This window comes from Chaetodon trifascialis, chromosome 20 (assembly GCF_039877785.1).
Source record: "Chaetodon trifascialis isolate fChaTrf1 chromosome 20, fChaTrf1.hap1, whole genome shotgun sequence".
Taxonomy (NCBI): Eukaryota; Metazoa; Chordata; class Actinopteri; order Chaetodontiformes; family Chaetodontidae; genus Chaetodon; species Chaetodon trifascialis.
In genome coordinates, this window is record NC_092075.1 from 14,360,997 (window position 1) to 14,376,490 (window position 15,494).

At 44.8% G+C, this 15,494-nt stretch overlaps 2 protein-coding genes across 2 annotated transcripts; one reads left to right on the plus strand and one right to left on the minus strand.

Annotated features, from left to right (window-relative positions):
• Positions 1 to 1,229: 1,229 nt before the first annotated feature.
• Positions 1,230 to 9,555, minus strand: LOC139349167 (sorting nexin-18-like). Its single transcript, XM_070989714.1, has 4 exons — positions 8,276 to 9,555; positions 7,570 to 7,863; positions 6,305 to 6,687; positions 1,230 to 2,959 (listed from the first exon to the last, which is right to left on the minus strand). Exons 1-4 carry the CDS (start codon positions 9,046 to 9,048, stop codon positions 2,733 to 2,735), a joined length of 1,677 nt encoding a protein of 558 aa, XP_070845815.1. The 5' UTR covers positions 9,049 to 9,555; the 3' UTR covers positions 1,230 to 2,732.
• Positions 9,556 to 10,624: 1,069 nt separating this feature from the next.
• On the plus strand, positions 10,625 to 15,411 carry LOC139349146 (coiled-coil domain-containing protein 106). The gene is made up of 6 exons (XM_070989680.1): positions 10,625 to 10,806; positions 11,809 to 12,102; positions 13,040 to 13,523; positions 13,701 to 13,874; positions 14,081 to 14,272; positions 14,403 to 15,411. The coding sequence occupies exons 2-6, from the start codon at positions 11,818 to 11,820 to the stop codon at positions 14,708 to 14,710; spliced, it is 1,443 nt and encodes a 480-aa protein (XP_070845781.1). The 5' UTR covers positions 10,625 to 10,806; positions 11,809 to 11,817; the 3' UTR covers positions 14,711 to 15,411.
• Positions 15,412 to 15,494: the final 83 nt, after the last annotated feature.

The window sequence follows — 15,494 nt, forward strand, 5'->3', positions numbered from 1 at the left end:
ATAGAATATATATACTTGGAACTGTTGTTGAACAAGGAAATATAAACATAAACAGAGTGAGGCATTTTCTGTAAAATTGTCAGATTTAACAGTTTAAAGTTAGCTCAAGTGTGACTGTGTAGTGTTATTGACACCTCTTGCCTACAATATTGTAACTGTACAGAGTCGATGTGTTACTTCTTGCTGGTAGATCGTAGTTGGACTGAAGCTTCCAAGTCCATGCATGCAAACTATTTGAAAAGCATTCGCCCCTCATGCATGCATGTCATTCACTGTTCTGCACTTTCCTGTTTCCTTTGACTAAGTATGTTACAGCTCAAAGCAGTGCAACTGTCTCTGATAGCATTTACAAAGATCTTGGTAGCTTCTTCAGTTCTTGGTCGAATTCATGTTTGCCATGCACTGTGAAAGATTTATTTTTAATAAAAGATATTTCTTAAAGACTTTAGTGTGTTAAGCTCAAACCTGCAAAGAACAGTCAGTGGAGTGAAAACTACAGGATCAGAGTTAATCTTCTTTGAGTCTCATGATCTTTCTTTTATGCAATGGTTTTTCTTGTTCTGCTAATGTTCAACAGCAGCAGGTTGTCCATCTTCTGACACTGGGGATGGACATTTTACAGCTGAGTACTCGAGCAGATTAAAAAACTGCCATAAGACTAACAAATGTGTGACAATTACATAAACCCCCTTCAAGTTTTATGCAACTTGCAAAAGCATGCCTCAGCCAGCAGAGCCATTCAATAATCAAAGGCTGTAACAAGCTTTAGCCTACAGGTAGACATATTTTTCATATTTGACACCAGTATTTGAAAAATGTTTCCAGATGCCCCATGACCAGCCTGACTAACACTCCCACTATGACACTTAAATGCATCATTTAAAGAGCAGAATTGATGAATTGAGAATGTTGTCTGATTCAAATAATCATTTGAAATTATCAGCAAAACAACAGTAAAGGAGCAGATTAAAACAGGGAGAAGAGGAGAAAGAGGCTGGTCTAAATAATGGAGAGCCTGACCACAGTAATCTGACCGCTAGTCTGTGAACTCTGGTGTCAGGTATCAGGGACTGGACTGCCGCTGCCTCCACAGGAAAAACAAATGACACAAATGATAACAACAAATGAAACCATACAGATTTCTATAAAATGTAACTGAGTAGGTTGTGCGATCTAAAGAAATAATCTGACATCTAAGTTATATTTGAGGGAACACACAACGCAGATGTACGATTGAAATAAATTCTATTTTCATTTATTTAATGAAACGCTGTTCCATGGTGTTACATTTAAAGGGTTAAGAAACAGTGTCATCGTGGTGAATTACGTGTGTCTCATTAAATCAGTACAGGATGTTGTCTGCTGAAAGTCTCTCCAGGATTTCAGCTTCTATGGAAAGAATTTTTCCAGCCCAGCGTCAGCAAGCAGTTCTGTGAGCTATTTTGGTCACTTATTGGTTTAACAAGAATGTGTTAGAGTAGCTGGTTAACATACCGAGAAGAACACCCATCCTTACAAACATTATACATACTATCATTTGTATTTGAAAATTTCCAACTTTGGCGCCCTCAAGTGGTAGTATCAAAAAAGATGACTCCAACAGGCCATCTTGACAACACTGTGAAGAACGGGGTGAAAGAAACACACGCTTCGATTTTCACCAAGATTGTCCAACTTTTTTTTTTTTTACAATAAAAAACTATTCCCTCAGACGATACTGAAACACGCTATCATCATAAAAAGTCAGCTCACAGTGGCTTTAAAGTGGAAGATCTGGGTTCATTGCACTGAAGTGTCTCTACCCTGAGCCTCTGACCTCCCAAGACTGAAGGAAAGCAGAGAGACTGATGTGGACCTCAGGCCAGCAGGAATTCAAAGAAAAAGAACTGCTGAGCTGCTTCTCAAAACAAGCAGAGAGTCCATCAAAAAAAAAAAATCAAATCAGTCTGATGTTAATTATTGTTTAAGGTCAGGCAACGCATACACCAAAACACAGATAATCGGGCATCAACTGAGATATAGCAAAGATGCAACGGCATCTGAGTTGTGAGAGATGTTAGACATCAGAAGCAGGTCAAATTTCAAGCTGTAACAAAAATCCAACAACTAAACTGATTCAATGGAGTAGATGATGCCCACTTTGCCTCCCTCCATACTCACAATCACTTGCATGCTCTCATCATAACAATACTGAACAGGTCATTCAAGTAAAAACAGAGATAACAAAAATGATTAAATTCATTAAGTCCTGTCTTTTAATCATTAAAACATCCAGTTGAAGTGAGTTTGGGTTTTGTTTCATCTACATTTCTATTGAGTTACCGTATTCCCGGATGGAGGGTTTCCATGATGTGGTGAGGCAGTGGAGGCATGGAGAGATCATGTGACCCTGAAACCAGGAAGCAAGAGGCAGCCCGGTCATATTGAGAACAGCTGTTTTTAATATTGTTGCAGTCCCGCTGAGTTGCAAGATGTGCCTGGGGAGTCAGCAAAATCCCTGTTACTGGTACATTCATTAGAGCCGTCCAGTTAATCCAAGAAGTTGTCATTCCACAGTCCAGTGGCCTATATTCTTTAAAAGAGTGGTATATTTCTTCCAATAATTGTACCAGGCACAGGATCCATCACATCAAATAGTTTTCTCTCTTCAAAGGCAATAAGACAAACTGTCTGCTCCCCCCGACTTCCTCAAGGCCTTTATAATCCGACTTTACTGTTCTTTCCCCCGCTTCCTACTGGTCATCGTCATATCTCTGAAGCACGTCCTCCAGCTTAGCCGTGATTTTCTGGAAGAAGCCAATCTGCTGACGCAGGTGGTGCTGCATCTGCGAGCGGAAGTCCCGTACACGTGTGCGGTGGAAGTGCTGGATCTCTGCCAGCGTGGCGCAGGAAATGATGTTGCAGCGGTCGTGGAGGTCACCTTCCTGCTTTGGACAGTCTTTCACCTTGGTCAGCGCACCTGGAAAAAGATGGGGGGAGGAGAGAGAAGACTGAGAAAGTGCAGCAGGTATACAAAGCACTAAAACAAGAACACAAATTAGCATCTAACAAGCTATCGGAGTAGCAAAACTTCTCTGCGGTTGCTAATGCTAGCACGTGACTCATCATTTTAGCTTTATTCAAGAATTCTAAAAACAAATGCTTTAGCCAGTACTCATTTATGTTAGAACACGTACAGTACACGGAGGGAACATGTTTGACTTTTTAACCCTCTAATACATCAAGCTAATGCAGTGGGACAGCAGCTAGCTTGTCGGTATCGTCAGGGGAAGTACAGCTAATACAGAGATAGGCAAGCTAGTTCTTCACACTGACCGCAGCAATTTTTGTCATACTGCGGAAACAAACAGGTTATTGCAGACGTTTTCTTTGTTTCCTTGCAGTCATCCAAAGCCCAGCTGTGACTCAGAGTGTCTGGTGTGACTAAACTTTTGGGGGAGGGGGGCGACTCGTGAAAAAAATGGACGAGGAACTCAAGAGTAAGGCTCTAACATGGCAACATGTGAAGGAAGTGATGAGCTAGCTGGTACTGCTTCCAGACCTCGTTGACCTCACTTTCTAGATTCCTCTCCCCCTTTATCCCACACAAGTTAACGAAAAAACACACCGTACCTGCACAAGAACTCTAAGTCCAACTGAAATTAACCTGGACTTTGCTCTCCTCGCTGCCAAGGCGATTACAGAGCTGTAATCTGAACTCTTGTACTGGGCTGGTGGGAAACTTGTTCAGCTCTATAACTGTCTGCACCCCCCCCCCCCCCCCCCCACACACACACACACACACACAGCCCTCCCCTCCTCTTCTTCCTCCTTCTCTTCAACTCGCTGTATCACCAGGAAGAAGGAGGAAAAGAGGGAGAAGAAAAGAGGAGGAGGGGAAGCTAATCCTGAGACTGCTCCATTTTGCATTCCTGCAGTCCCAGGGCAACACAGGACAAGAGGCCCAGGAATCTCCGCTCATTCAAATCAGATGTAGCCTTTGGACCTCACAGACAGAACTGCCAACGTCATGCAATACTGTACGGGGACATTTGGGTCAACAGGGCCGCCCACCTTAAGAGCCCAGCAACTGTTTTTCTAGCTAATCTGTGCCGTAATGTCGACATGTTTTTGTAATTTGGCTATTAGAGAAATGTTTGCTGCCACTTGTGATCATTAGATTATTATTAGGTTTCCTTTTAGGTGGGAAAAAAGAAAAGAGCTTCAAGAAAAGTATGTATTTGCACTGGTGCAGAAATCAGATTTCTCTCAAGGAGGGCCTCTCACCAAATTGACAGTTTATGGAAACTTTGACTAAACCAGCCATTTCTCATTAGTTATTTCACAACAATGACAGCAGTGCAGATTTTGCGTTGTGGGGATGTGTTCATGGGTGTTACTCAGAAGACAAAATAATAAAGATTCCTATGTCAGCACTGATGGATTACTCAGAGTCTGTGCCTTTATTTCTCAGCGAGGACTTAAATGACCTACCACATGCTTGGTGCGTTTCAGAAGTTAATGACTCCCTATAAGTTGCAACTAAACAGTCACGCAAGCAGCAGGAAATGCTGATAAAATTCAATGAACTTTGGTGGAAAGTTAGCCCATATCCCTAATAATTAATTGCCCAAATGATGAGAATTTAGTAAGAATCCAAGATTTTACTATTTGTTTTCTCACAAAGCATTGCTAGCTATGATTTCCAGAAGTGAAAGACATGCTGGTACGCAAGAACGATGACAGCGTTTTGTGTAAAATCGCTTAAAAGCAGAAATGATGGTCATCATATCCTGTGATATTACTGTGAACCCCCTTAAGATCTGCTTGACTTAGCATACTACAAGGAATGTTTAACTGCTGATGAAACAGTTTCAATTGGCTTTTTCTATAGAATTATTCTTCCTTCCTGTCCCCGAGTCTGATTCCCCATGAAATCAAATGCAATGACTGAGTGCAGACCGCAAGACATGTTTACATTTTCCCAGGCAAAGTTTCGCAGTGAGCCACTTTTGTGGTTATGGCCGATACTTGAAGGATCGGCAAAGAGAAAAAGGCCAAAGAACAAGAGAAAACAGCTAAAGAGCACAGACGGTTTAAAGACTTTAGCTTTAAGTTTTGGGTCACTTTTTTGTAAAAATGCTAAAGTTAAGGTTACGATATGTTAGCTTAGTAAAGGTTTTGGTAAAGTTTTCCTCATGTTTCATTTAGTATAAGTTTGCCTGGTCTCGTTAAGTCATTGTGACCCATCCTTTTTGTATTAACAATAAGGTCAAATTCCCCTCATGAAATCATGCTCCACAGAGAGAAATCCATTTAAATTTAAGCTTATTAGTCAAAACTTCAATAACAGGAGCAGTATCTTCAAATGAGGCAGAAGTAAGAGAAATATTCCAAGTTGCAAGAGGCCAGAGGCTCCTTCAGGGCCAAACAACAACTTGTTAGTTGTCAATCAGAAAGCAGGTGAAATCCCATCAGTTACCAGGACTATTGGGATTCAGCCTGCGTTTCCATAGTTCGGAGCTGTGATTGTATCTAGAGAACAGAGCTCAGCGGACTATAGAAACAGTGCCTCTAGGTTTTGGCAAACGTCAGGACTTTGTGTGCCAGGAGCACCTCCCTCCTCCCAACCTGCATGGAACTAACAAGCTAACTCCTCTGCGAGTCCTTTGTACACGTCTGTGTGAGTGTGTGTGTGTGTTTGTGTTTTCCAATGAGTGAGTACAGGCTCTCACAGTACCCAGAGTGTTACAATAGTTGGGTTTCAGTTTTCAACCTAGATTGACACTGCAATTCAGTAAATGAAAACAGATGTTGCAACAGTCAGAATCTGGGTCTCTGTGTTGTCTGCTCTGACTACACTGACATGATGAACAGACAGAGAGGCTGCATGACTTTTGGGAACAATGCTAGTTATTTTTTAATGCAAAAGAAAATAAATAAATCTGTGAGTCTTTTGTTTCGGCGGGGATTATACAGCCTGCAGCTTGGAAACTCAGATGCTTTGTGCTGTTATGATTCAACCCTCCGCCCTGCAGAGGCATCCACGAGCACGAGTCCTGACCGCTCTGTCCCTACCAGCTCCACTTCAAGCTAACCTCTGACCTCTCTGTGAAGAGAACTATTCTAGGTCCTGCATCTGTAAAACTCATGCACGCATGTCGGAGAGTTTCGTGCATTTTTTTTAGCAGTAACTCCTTTCACATACTTTATTGCACGCCACAGCACTGCCCAATTTATATATTTTTTCCAGGCTATGTTTGGTATTTACAGCCCAAACAGTTCAGACTCAAACATGCATGCACAGACACACACACTTCCCCACCTTTCTGCACATGGATGATGTCAGGAAAATTGGCCAGGTGTCCTCTGTAGAGGTCCAGCAGGTCAGAAATTGGATCCAAGTCTTGGCGTGGCTGCTCAGCAAAGTACTCTCCTATCGCCTCGTAGGCCTCGCCAGTGTCGGCGATGGCTTTGTTCAGGCCCGCCGAGTAGGCCTGCTGGTCCAGCTCGAACGCCTGCGCCAGGAGTTTGAAGGATTGTCCGACTTTCTGGTATTCCTTTTTGAACCCTGCCGCCTGTTTGCGAGCGAACTCGTTGATGGTGGTGTTGACGACCACGCTGTTCTCGTCCATCCTCTTGGTGAAGGTCTTGAAGCCTTCAATCTTGCTCTCCACTTCCTGGAGGTCCAGCGGGACAGCGGGCGTGCTGATGAAAAGAATGAAAAAGATGGTCACTTTAAAACTTTGTCGCTATATTTTTTACATTTTTTTTTTTAAATTCAAGCATTACAACATGTTTTTTACACAAACATGAGAGCAGATGATTTCTCTGTTCTTCTTATCTCATCCTCACTATCAGGCACTCCCTATGATGAAAGCTTCGGTTAGAGCACACAGAATCAAGGAAAAGTGATAACTGCCTCTGGCGATAGGGCAAATATGCTCCACTCTTGCTTTATACCATTACAAACTGAGTTCACAAATTAACTGGAACATCTGACACATGCAATAATGTAGCCCAACACTGCAAACTTGATTCATGCCTCTTTGACATACTACAAACAAAAATATAATCGTCTAATCTGCGCAGGGTAGTTCTGAACAGGAATGTGCTACATTCCTGTTTTATTGTCCATCAACTGCATATCATTGATCTGAAGCTTGCAACACCGTGCGAAGTGCTGCCATTTATGGTTTTGGTGTACCCTCTTTGCCCCAACCTGCCTCGTCTTGCCCTTCTACCTCAACTACTGATTACCTACATTTCCCAGAATGCCTTTTACGATCTCCAGAGAAATGGCTGTAACCTGATCTGTTCAGTGGTTGGCAGCTGATGTAGAGCAAGCATGTAATAGCGATGACAGTAAAGCAACCTGAGTGATAGTTCTTCAAGTTAAAAGGGTGAGAACCATGGTCCTTGTTGAAACCTCAGTGCATTCTGGTCTATTTCCTGCTCGTATCGTATTGGTTTAAAAGTCTAATTCTACAATGGATTTCTCCTTGTACGACTGTTGAATACTGCTGGAAAATGGTGATTCTAGACAGACTCAAACCCACAACTTCTGCAGTATGTAACCCAGCCTCCCACCTGATTGTGAGGAAGAAATTGGCTCCGACCAGCTCATCCCTCTCTGCCTTCCTCTTGCCCTGTTTCCAGGCCTTCTCATCCGCCCCGCATGTCAGAAAGTGCTGGAAAACGTCACAGCGTGCCAACACGGGGTGGCTGGTCATGTGGTTCATCCACCAGATCAGCCCCTTCCTCCGCTTGGAGATGAAGTCCTCCTCGAAGCGGCCGGTGGCCTGCTTCTCTGGCAGGTGGGGCACCGAGATGACTGGGAAACGCTCCACAAGCCGAGCGTACAGCCAGTCGAAGTGTTTATACCTGCAGGTGAGATAGAAGAGAAGGCAGGGAGGGAGACGGTACAGTGAAAGGGAATAAGGGAGGTTAGGATGTGAGGTAATGGCAGGAAAATGCAGTAAGAAGGGGTGAAAATGAAGAAGGGGAGTGAGTGCTGTTTGAAATGACAGACTTACTGACAGGGAAACAATGTAAAAGGTGCAGAGGGAATCTCGGAAAGGAAAAGGGAGATTCCTGAGAACTCCAGAGGGCAGGAGGCCACAGTCAGCTCTGTTTTTGCCATTTTGTGGGAACGATTGTGGCCGCAGAAAAAGCCACAGAAACATTTATTCTAAGTGTGTGTGGGGGCTGGGGGATCCGGTGAAGAAATAAAGCCAGTTTGGAAACCCCAGAGTGGGGGGAGGACAAGGAAGAGAAGGAGGAAGACAGCCTGTACCTGCGGTTGACTTGTACATTTGTGTGCGTTGGGGTCAGGCCGTAGGACATGTAGCTCTTCATGCCTTTGAACTTGGTCTGCTTGGTGGGGTCGTCGATGGTGCATGTGAATGGGTAAGGGTCCTCCTGCCACTCTGGCCCATGCTTCCCCATCACCACGCAGATCCTGTCCCCGTCCTTCACAAAAGCAGATGCCTCCCCGAGCAGGAAGGCCTCCCCTCCGGATTTGACGAAGGTGGAGAACCTGTTGAGGTTCCTTCCCACTGTTGCAGAGCTCTTGGCCTGATGCTGGTGCTGCTGGGAGCTCTCACGCCGCGCCGGGAGGGAGGAGGTCACCGGGTACAGGGGGGGCGTGCTGCCGAGGCCCTGAGGCATGTCGCTCGCAGGTGAGCTGTCGTCCCAGTCGTCGTCCCAGTCGTCATCACTGCCCTGGCTGGTGTGGAAGCTGCCTCCGGCGTTGCCACCGCTACCGGCCCCGAGTCCTCTCTGAGACTGGGCGTCCGGCGATGTGTAGGAGGTGTGGGTGGGCGTCTGGGCTTTGGTTTTAATGGGTGAGGAGAAGCCATTGTTGTTGGTGTTGGAGGTGATGTGGTCCCTGATGATCTCCACATAGGAGGCAGGGAAGAGGCCAGCCTCCCCCCTGCTGTTCTCCCCCTCCAGCCAGCCCTCCAGCTCCTCCTCAGTGAACAGAGTCACCAGCTCGTTCTCTGTTATGGAGATCTCTCCTGGGTTTTCAGAGTGGAAGTCATACAGCACTCTGGCCTTTAACGCCATAATTTCAGATTTATATCACTCTGTCTTGTCTTTCACTGCAAAGTCGCCTCAACAACTTGCTTCTCCTCCCCGGATTAAACCTTTAAGACTTCTCTGAAACTTGAATGGGGTTTGGATCGCGCACCGGCAGCAACAACTGGGCGATTTTTCTATTTCAGTCCAAGGCAAACAGGCTCGTATCCGAGATCGGTGCGTAAAAGAACAAGAGCAGAAACACACAGGCTTGTATCCGTCACCCACCTCCTCTGTCCGCTCCTCTCCGCGGGTTCAAATATCATTTGTTTCCATGCAGAACTTCATCCAAGTCGGAAAACGCAGAGGAAACCAGCCGTGATGGGCTGTTTTCCTCTTCAACGGAAGATGCCGGTTTGAGTTTGAAGTTGACGAACTTGTGACGGCTCCGAAGCCGCTTCTTTCCTCCTGATTAACCGGGGGAAAAGTCCTTTTTTTCCCCTCCTCTCTCCGAGATGCTTGTAAGTTTAAGGCACCAGTCCTAACACGTAGTAGACTGGCTGACTAACGGAGGGTGGAGCCAGGAGCGAGTTCAGTCAAGTCACTGAATTCATACATGGAGAAAAACCTGCACAACCTGGTGTTTAAAGCTCCATCTGCGGCTCAGATGATCCTGCTGATACACCTCATCCACTGCGTTTGATCATGCCTCATAATCAATAGCTACATGGCAATTAATCACATCCACAGTATATTATATTATATTATCTCACTATTTCTTTGATTATTATTATGTATAACCAATCATTTCATGAGGTTAGAAAAAGATATCTGCATTCAGTTTATTTGGGGTTTTCTGGAAAGTAAATATACTGTATTATGCAACATTTGCACATGCAAGTCCTGGCAAATATTGTACATACTTCTGGGCTCACAGTAGGAAGCTGCACTGCCACAAACGGTGTATATGTGTGTGTGCGCGCACGTGTGTGTGGGGAGGTGTGTGTTCAGTTACCAAGGTAAGTGAAGGTTTTTCTGGAAAAAACGTACCAGACACAAATTATTTCTCCCTGCAGAGCATTTCTGTATAAAACACACGTGCGGGTAATCTTTACTTTTACTTCCAGCTCAAATATTACAGTTTAACTTCTTGAAATTAAACTGCAATTTATATAAAGGCTAGAAACACTTTTATTAGGCTGCAATTAAGTGACAGAATCAGTTACAGATTCATGTGTGAATTTGTTACGTAAGTAAGTCAATAAACCACTTTGAAAATCTTCAAATTCTACTATATATTTACAATTTCTGCTTTTTTGAGGAATATGGTACTAAATCTAAATGTCAGTTTGTTGCTCCTTTGCTCCAAAGTTTCATTGAATATATAATATAATATAATATAATATAATATAATATAATATAATATAATATAATATAATATAATATAATATAATATAATATAATATAATATAATATAATATAATAATAGTGTGCGTTGATGCATCTTGGCCACTAGAGGTCAGTGTTACACCACACAGTGGGAGGAGACGACAGTTCATCCTCCGGTCCAGCTGCTGGCAGTAAAGCGACTTTCACGCTGGATTCTGGTGATATTAAACCTTCCAGACAAAGACTGTAATAATTAAACAAATACCCGTACCTCCGATATGATATTCATGATGATTAATCAAACGTTATCTGCGTCGTAACAGGATTAATAGTCGCCTCTGTGTGAAGCACGAGGAATAAATGTGGACCATGCGATGATGTGAAACGCGCCTGGACTTTTAACTTCTCACCCAAAAGGTAAATATGAGGCTTGTTGATGGCTGGAGCAGCTTTGTTCCTGTGCCTGATGGACCGTGGTTTGCCTGCAGACAGAAGTGACAGACATGTAGGCAGTGTGATGATGGGCACGGGGTCTTTTCGTTGGATGGTTGGAGGCTTGAAGTGAGAGTTCAGAGCGTTCAGTCATCATCAGCTGCTCGCGGGCGCCTGAGTGCGTGCGCGCGGACACGGAGCAACACTTTGGCCTGTTATATGGAGCTGTGGCTCGTCCAAAAAAGCTTAACTGATTTTGTCAGTTTTACATTTTGTCTTCACTAATTACAATGACTTCCATCTGCTTGTTCGAAAATAATTTAAAGGTTTCAGTAGTGCAATCATTTTAGGATAAGAGTTACAAACAGGAAACTTCATAAACAATCTAACAAGTCCTGTTCTTAATGAAGCTACAGGGTTATTACAATGACTATTTCTGATGTATCATAGAACTTCAATGATAAATCCGTTAATCACTTTTCAGTTTAATCATTCTGTCAGCAAAAATGCAAACATGAGGGAAGGTTATATGCTTTTCTCTGTCATACATGATAATAAACTGAATACTTTTGGGTTTGGGACTATTGGTTGCACTATTCAGCAGGATAATTGCTAATAAATAATGGTTAGTTGCAGTCCTAATTTATCATCACTCTTATTGCAAGTCTCAATCTATCCCATATTTATTTGAGCAGACCCTGATCTAAATCCTGGAGGTGTTTGAACTTCCTTTGAGCTTTGCAATGTTTTTAGCACTCCTGAACTCAAGAGCACCTGAGCTGAGTTTCAAGTCGATGTCAACACCGGGCCAGGATGGTTGAGAGTGAACAGAAACATCTGAGTAAACCAAGACTGGCAAACAGCCCAACCATTGTGGGGATCGAAACCTTGATGAAGTGATCCAAGTTTTGGCAGCTTAAACAATGGCTATGCACCAAACGACCCCACCCTTCACACTGTAGACACCTTCTCCTCTTTCTTCTGTAGGTTTCTGTCATGTCCGACCTGGTTCAGACCACCTCTGATGGTCTGTGTAAACTCGTCCGCTGGGCTCACAGCCACGGCACCATCTGCAACCTCATCCCTAGCCTGCAGCACCTCACCTGTGGCTCCTACGTGCTGACACCAGAACCCGGTCCCCATGGCAGCAGCGTCCCTGTCGCTGTGTGGGGTTGTGGCGCTGGACACGCCTACCACTGGCCCCTCAGTGACCATGGCAATGGCTCAGCGAATAAAAACCAGGGCCAGGAGAGGTTTGTTGGAGGGCGTCTGTCCAATAAGGTAGACTAGAGATTTAAGGTATTTTGTCTGTGTAATCTTGAATTCTCTCAAATGACACCCGTCCTACAACTAAATGTGAACGCATGCTCTTCCTAAACTGTCAAACTGTATCCAACACCTTTGTATTCTTTAAGGAAAGGTCACCTTTCTTGGCTGAGCAGCCCATTATTGTGCATTCAGTATAGAAAAGCAGATTTTGAAGGAGACACTGATGGTTACTGTCTACTAAAGTGTCTTTTTTGATCTCACTGGCATTAGTTTTTGAAAGACATATAGGCTTTAAAAGGTTGCTGCTGTTACATTTAGGTAGGATTTGGACTCAATAGCAGACATGGAGTAAGGGTAAAAATAGGAATGTATTGAATGAGCAATGACTGAAGACGAGCTGGGAAGTCCTGAGAACAGCAGGTGAGGCACGAGGTTCTGAGGTGGAGCGCAGTTCAGGGATACGCTGGAGCGCACAGAGCTCAGGTGGTGTGAGTACTTGCATTAAGAGCACATGGTGGTGGAGGCACAGGTGAAACAAAGGTGGTGAGGGTTGAGGGCTTGAGGCAAGAGGCTAGGTGGCGTGATGGCAGAGACGCTGGAGCTGGAGATCGGTGTAGGAGAACAAAGGAAAAAAGACACTGATAGACAGCCAACAGTACCACTCAGCAGCAGAAACAGTCTTGCAGTCTTTATGCTGTGCTTGATTGTGATGAGTCCCAGCTGTGTTGGAGCAGCTCTCAGCCACCTGGAGAACCACGCCCAGCCTCTGCCAAAAAAGGACACATGGGAAACAAAGCCTCACACCTCTCCACAGCACACAAGAAAACATAAGAGTTCTCCAAACCTCCAGACTACCTTGTCTGTAGTCAAGACAACCCTCATCATCATCATCATCATCACGACCTCACCCCATGCTGATTCAATCTATTCTCTCTTTCTTACCTTCCAGGTGACAGTGAGGGCGTCATGTGACCTCTCTTATAGCGATGCTGCATCGGAGGGGGAGGAGTTCAGCAGCCGGCTGTTTGACATTGCTGGATGTGATTCGTCGGCCACAGACGAAGATGGCGACTATGAGCCCCGCCCATCCAGGAAAAGAGGCGGGGCACCAGGCGGAGCGGCTGTGGGGAAGAAGGTGAAGCAGGAAGCAGCCTCAGCGGAGGATTATGACACTGCTGCTAACATCACCAGCATGGGGCTAGCAGTGACAGCCACTGTGGATGTTTCGCAGGCTTGTCAGGCACCGAACACACACTCTCAAATCACACACACACTGTTGCCTAACAAGCCCCTCGCGCCCTGCCCTCTGACTGGACAGGATCTGGGGTGTGAGGGATTACTGAACCCAGAGATGGAGCCGCCGGGAGGAGGCAGCTGCATGGCGCAGGCCGAGAGATGCAGCTCCGCCACAGAGGCTACAGAGAAGATGGCAGGTAGAGCTTAGTCGTGACGCTTTAGAAAACATACAGGCAGAGCTTATTTGTTTTGTGTGTCACTGCTAATAAAACTTGTTTTTCCCGAAATGTCAAATATAAGCGAAATCCATGTTTATGTACGTGTGCATCCAGCTGTCTGTCTTCCTGTCGCTCACTGTCTGTGTGAATGTACAGGGGAGCAGAATGAGCTGGAGAAGCTGCGAGAGTTACTCTGTGCAGAACGCAGCCGTAACCAGCAGATGACGGAGATCATCTCCAGCCTGAAGCAGGACAAAGAGCTGCTGCAGCACGAACTCACGAAAAAGGCCGAACTCATCTGTGACTTCCTGCAGGACAAACTGCGGCCAGGTAGAGTTTGGGTTGGAAATCCACCCACTGATGACACAGTAGTAGAATCAAAAAGTAGAATAAATTAGTAAACTAATCAGTTAATTATAACTCTAAACCTTGACATGAAACTTCTGGAAGTCCAGGAGGTTCTGCTTTCCACCCTGTATTACATTTTATTGGTATCGTATAATTCAGATTTGGCATCTTTGTATTTCTAATTCTAGAGAAGAGGCGGACTCATTGCTCCAACCAGATGGAACCGGGAAGTTCACACATGACCTCCACTGATGATGTGGCAGGTTTTGATTCGTCTACACTGTTTGACTCGTTTGAGGAAATGGAGCTTCACCCTCTGGAGCGCCACAGGATCCTGAAGAGCAAGAGGAGCCGGGATGGAGAAAACACCAGAGTCAGGAGTAAGGGGATCACAAGGAAGATGGACTGTTCCATAATGCTGATACCAGTCATGCTGTGGTTATAAGCTCCCACTGAGCATGTGTGGTTATTACCAATGTGCTGACGTGTCTCTCTCATTGTCCTCTCCAGTGAAAAACGTGGTGGGTGTGATAGCGCGCTACATGGCGGCCCTCCAAGAGTTTCGCCGCAGTGTTTCTATGAAGGTGGCCTTTGACCGGGTCGGCGTGGACCGCAACACCATCTCCCGCACGGCGGCCATTGCTGAGCTCAGCTTGGCCGCTCCGGAGGTGTTTCACGCACTGGCACCGTGGGATGAGAAGGAGGAGACCCTGGCACATTATGCCCACCGCTGCCGACAGGCCATGGACGACAACATTAAAGCCAAGATCAAAACGATGAAGGCAAAAGGCGAACTGCTGCCCATTGTGTCCAAGTGACAGATGCAGAGAGTTTGCTGACTGAATCAGCAATTGACTGAAATTTCCCCTCCGGGGGGCTAATAAAGGCTTTCTGAGGCCAAGAATCCAAAACAAACATCAAGCACCCTGTCAAAGAAAAAGCTCATCCTTCAATTCTCCTTTTCAACCACCTGAGTATGCAGGGGTCTGTTTATTTCCTGGAATCATACTGCGAGGTTGTTGTAATTTTCCTTTGTTGTACTAACTTTTTCTCAACCTTGTGTACTTCTGGTCATCACATGGCTGTAGTACATTCTGACCACACTTTTGCTATTGTGGGTGTAGAAGTAAGTCTTTCTGCCTCCTGTCTGGTGGATTTTTCATTGCACAGTTGTGAGAGAATAAGCTCTTGTTCTTTGTTTCTTCAGAACTGCCACCAAAACTGTCGGCCATTATTTTATACAGCAGTCATGTCAGCTCAGATTCATTATAATCAACTTCCAACTTCTGAAAACAGTAATGAGTAATAGGCGGCTTCTGTGGTGGTCACTCAAACCACTGTATTATGTGGCTCTGCCTGCAAATATTCTGAAGGGACTTTTTTTTTTGTATTCAAGATTCACTGGCTCAAAAATATGTTTTTTATGCATGGTGATATACAGTCATTCTGTTGCATGTGTTGTTTTGTGTGTTGCCAACCACTGTTTTACAATAAACCACAAAAAATGGGGACAATTATTAAATTAAACAAGTCTTATTTCACATCAGAGAGGAAAGAATGATACTCCTTCATCCAAGGGTATGGTGTGGCGTAAAAAACCCA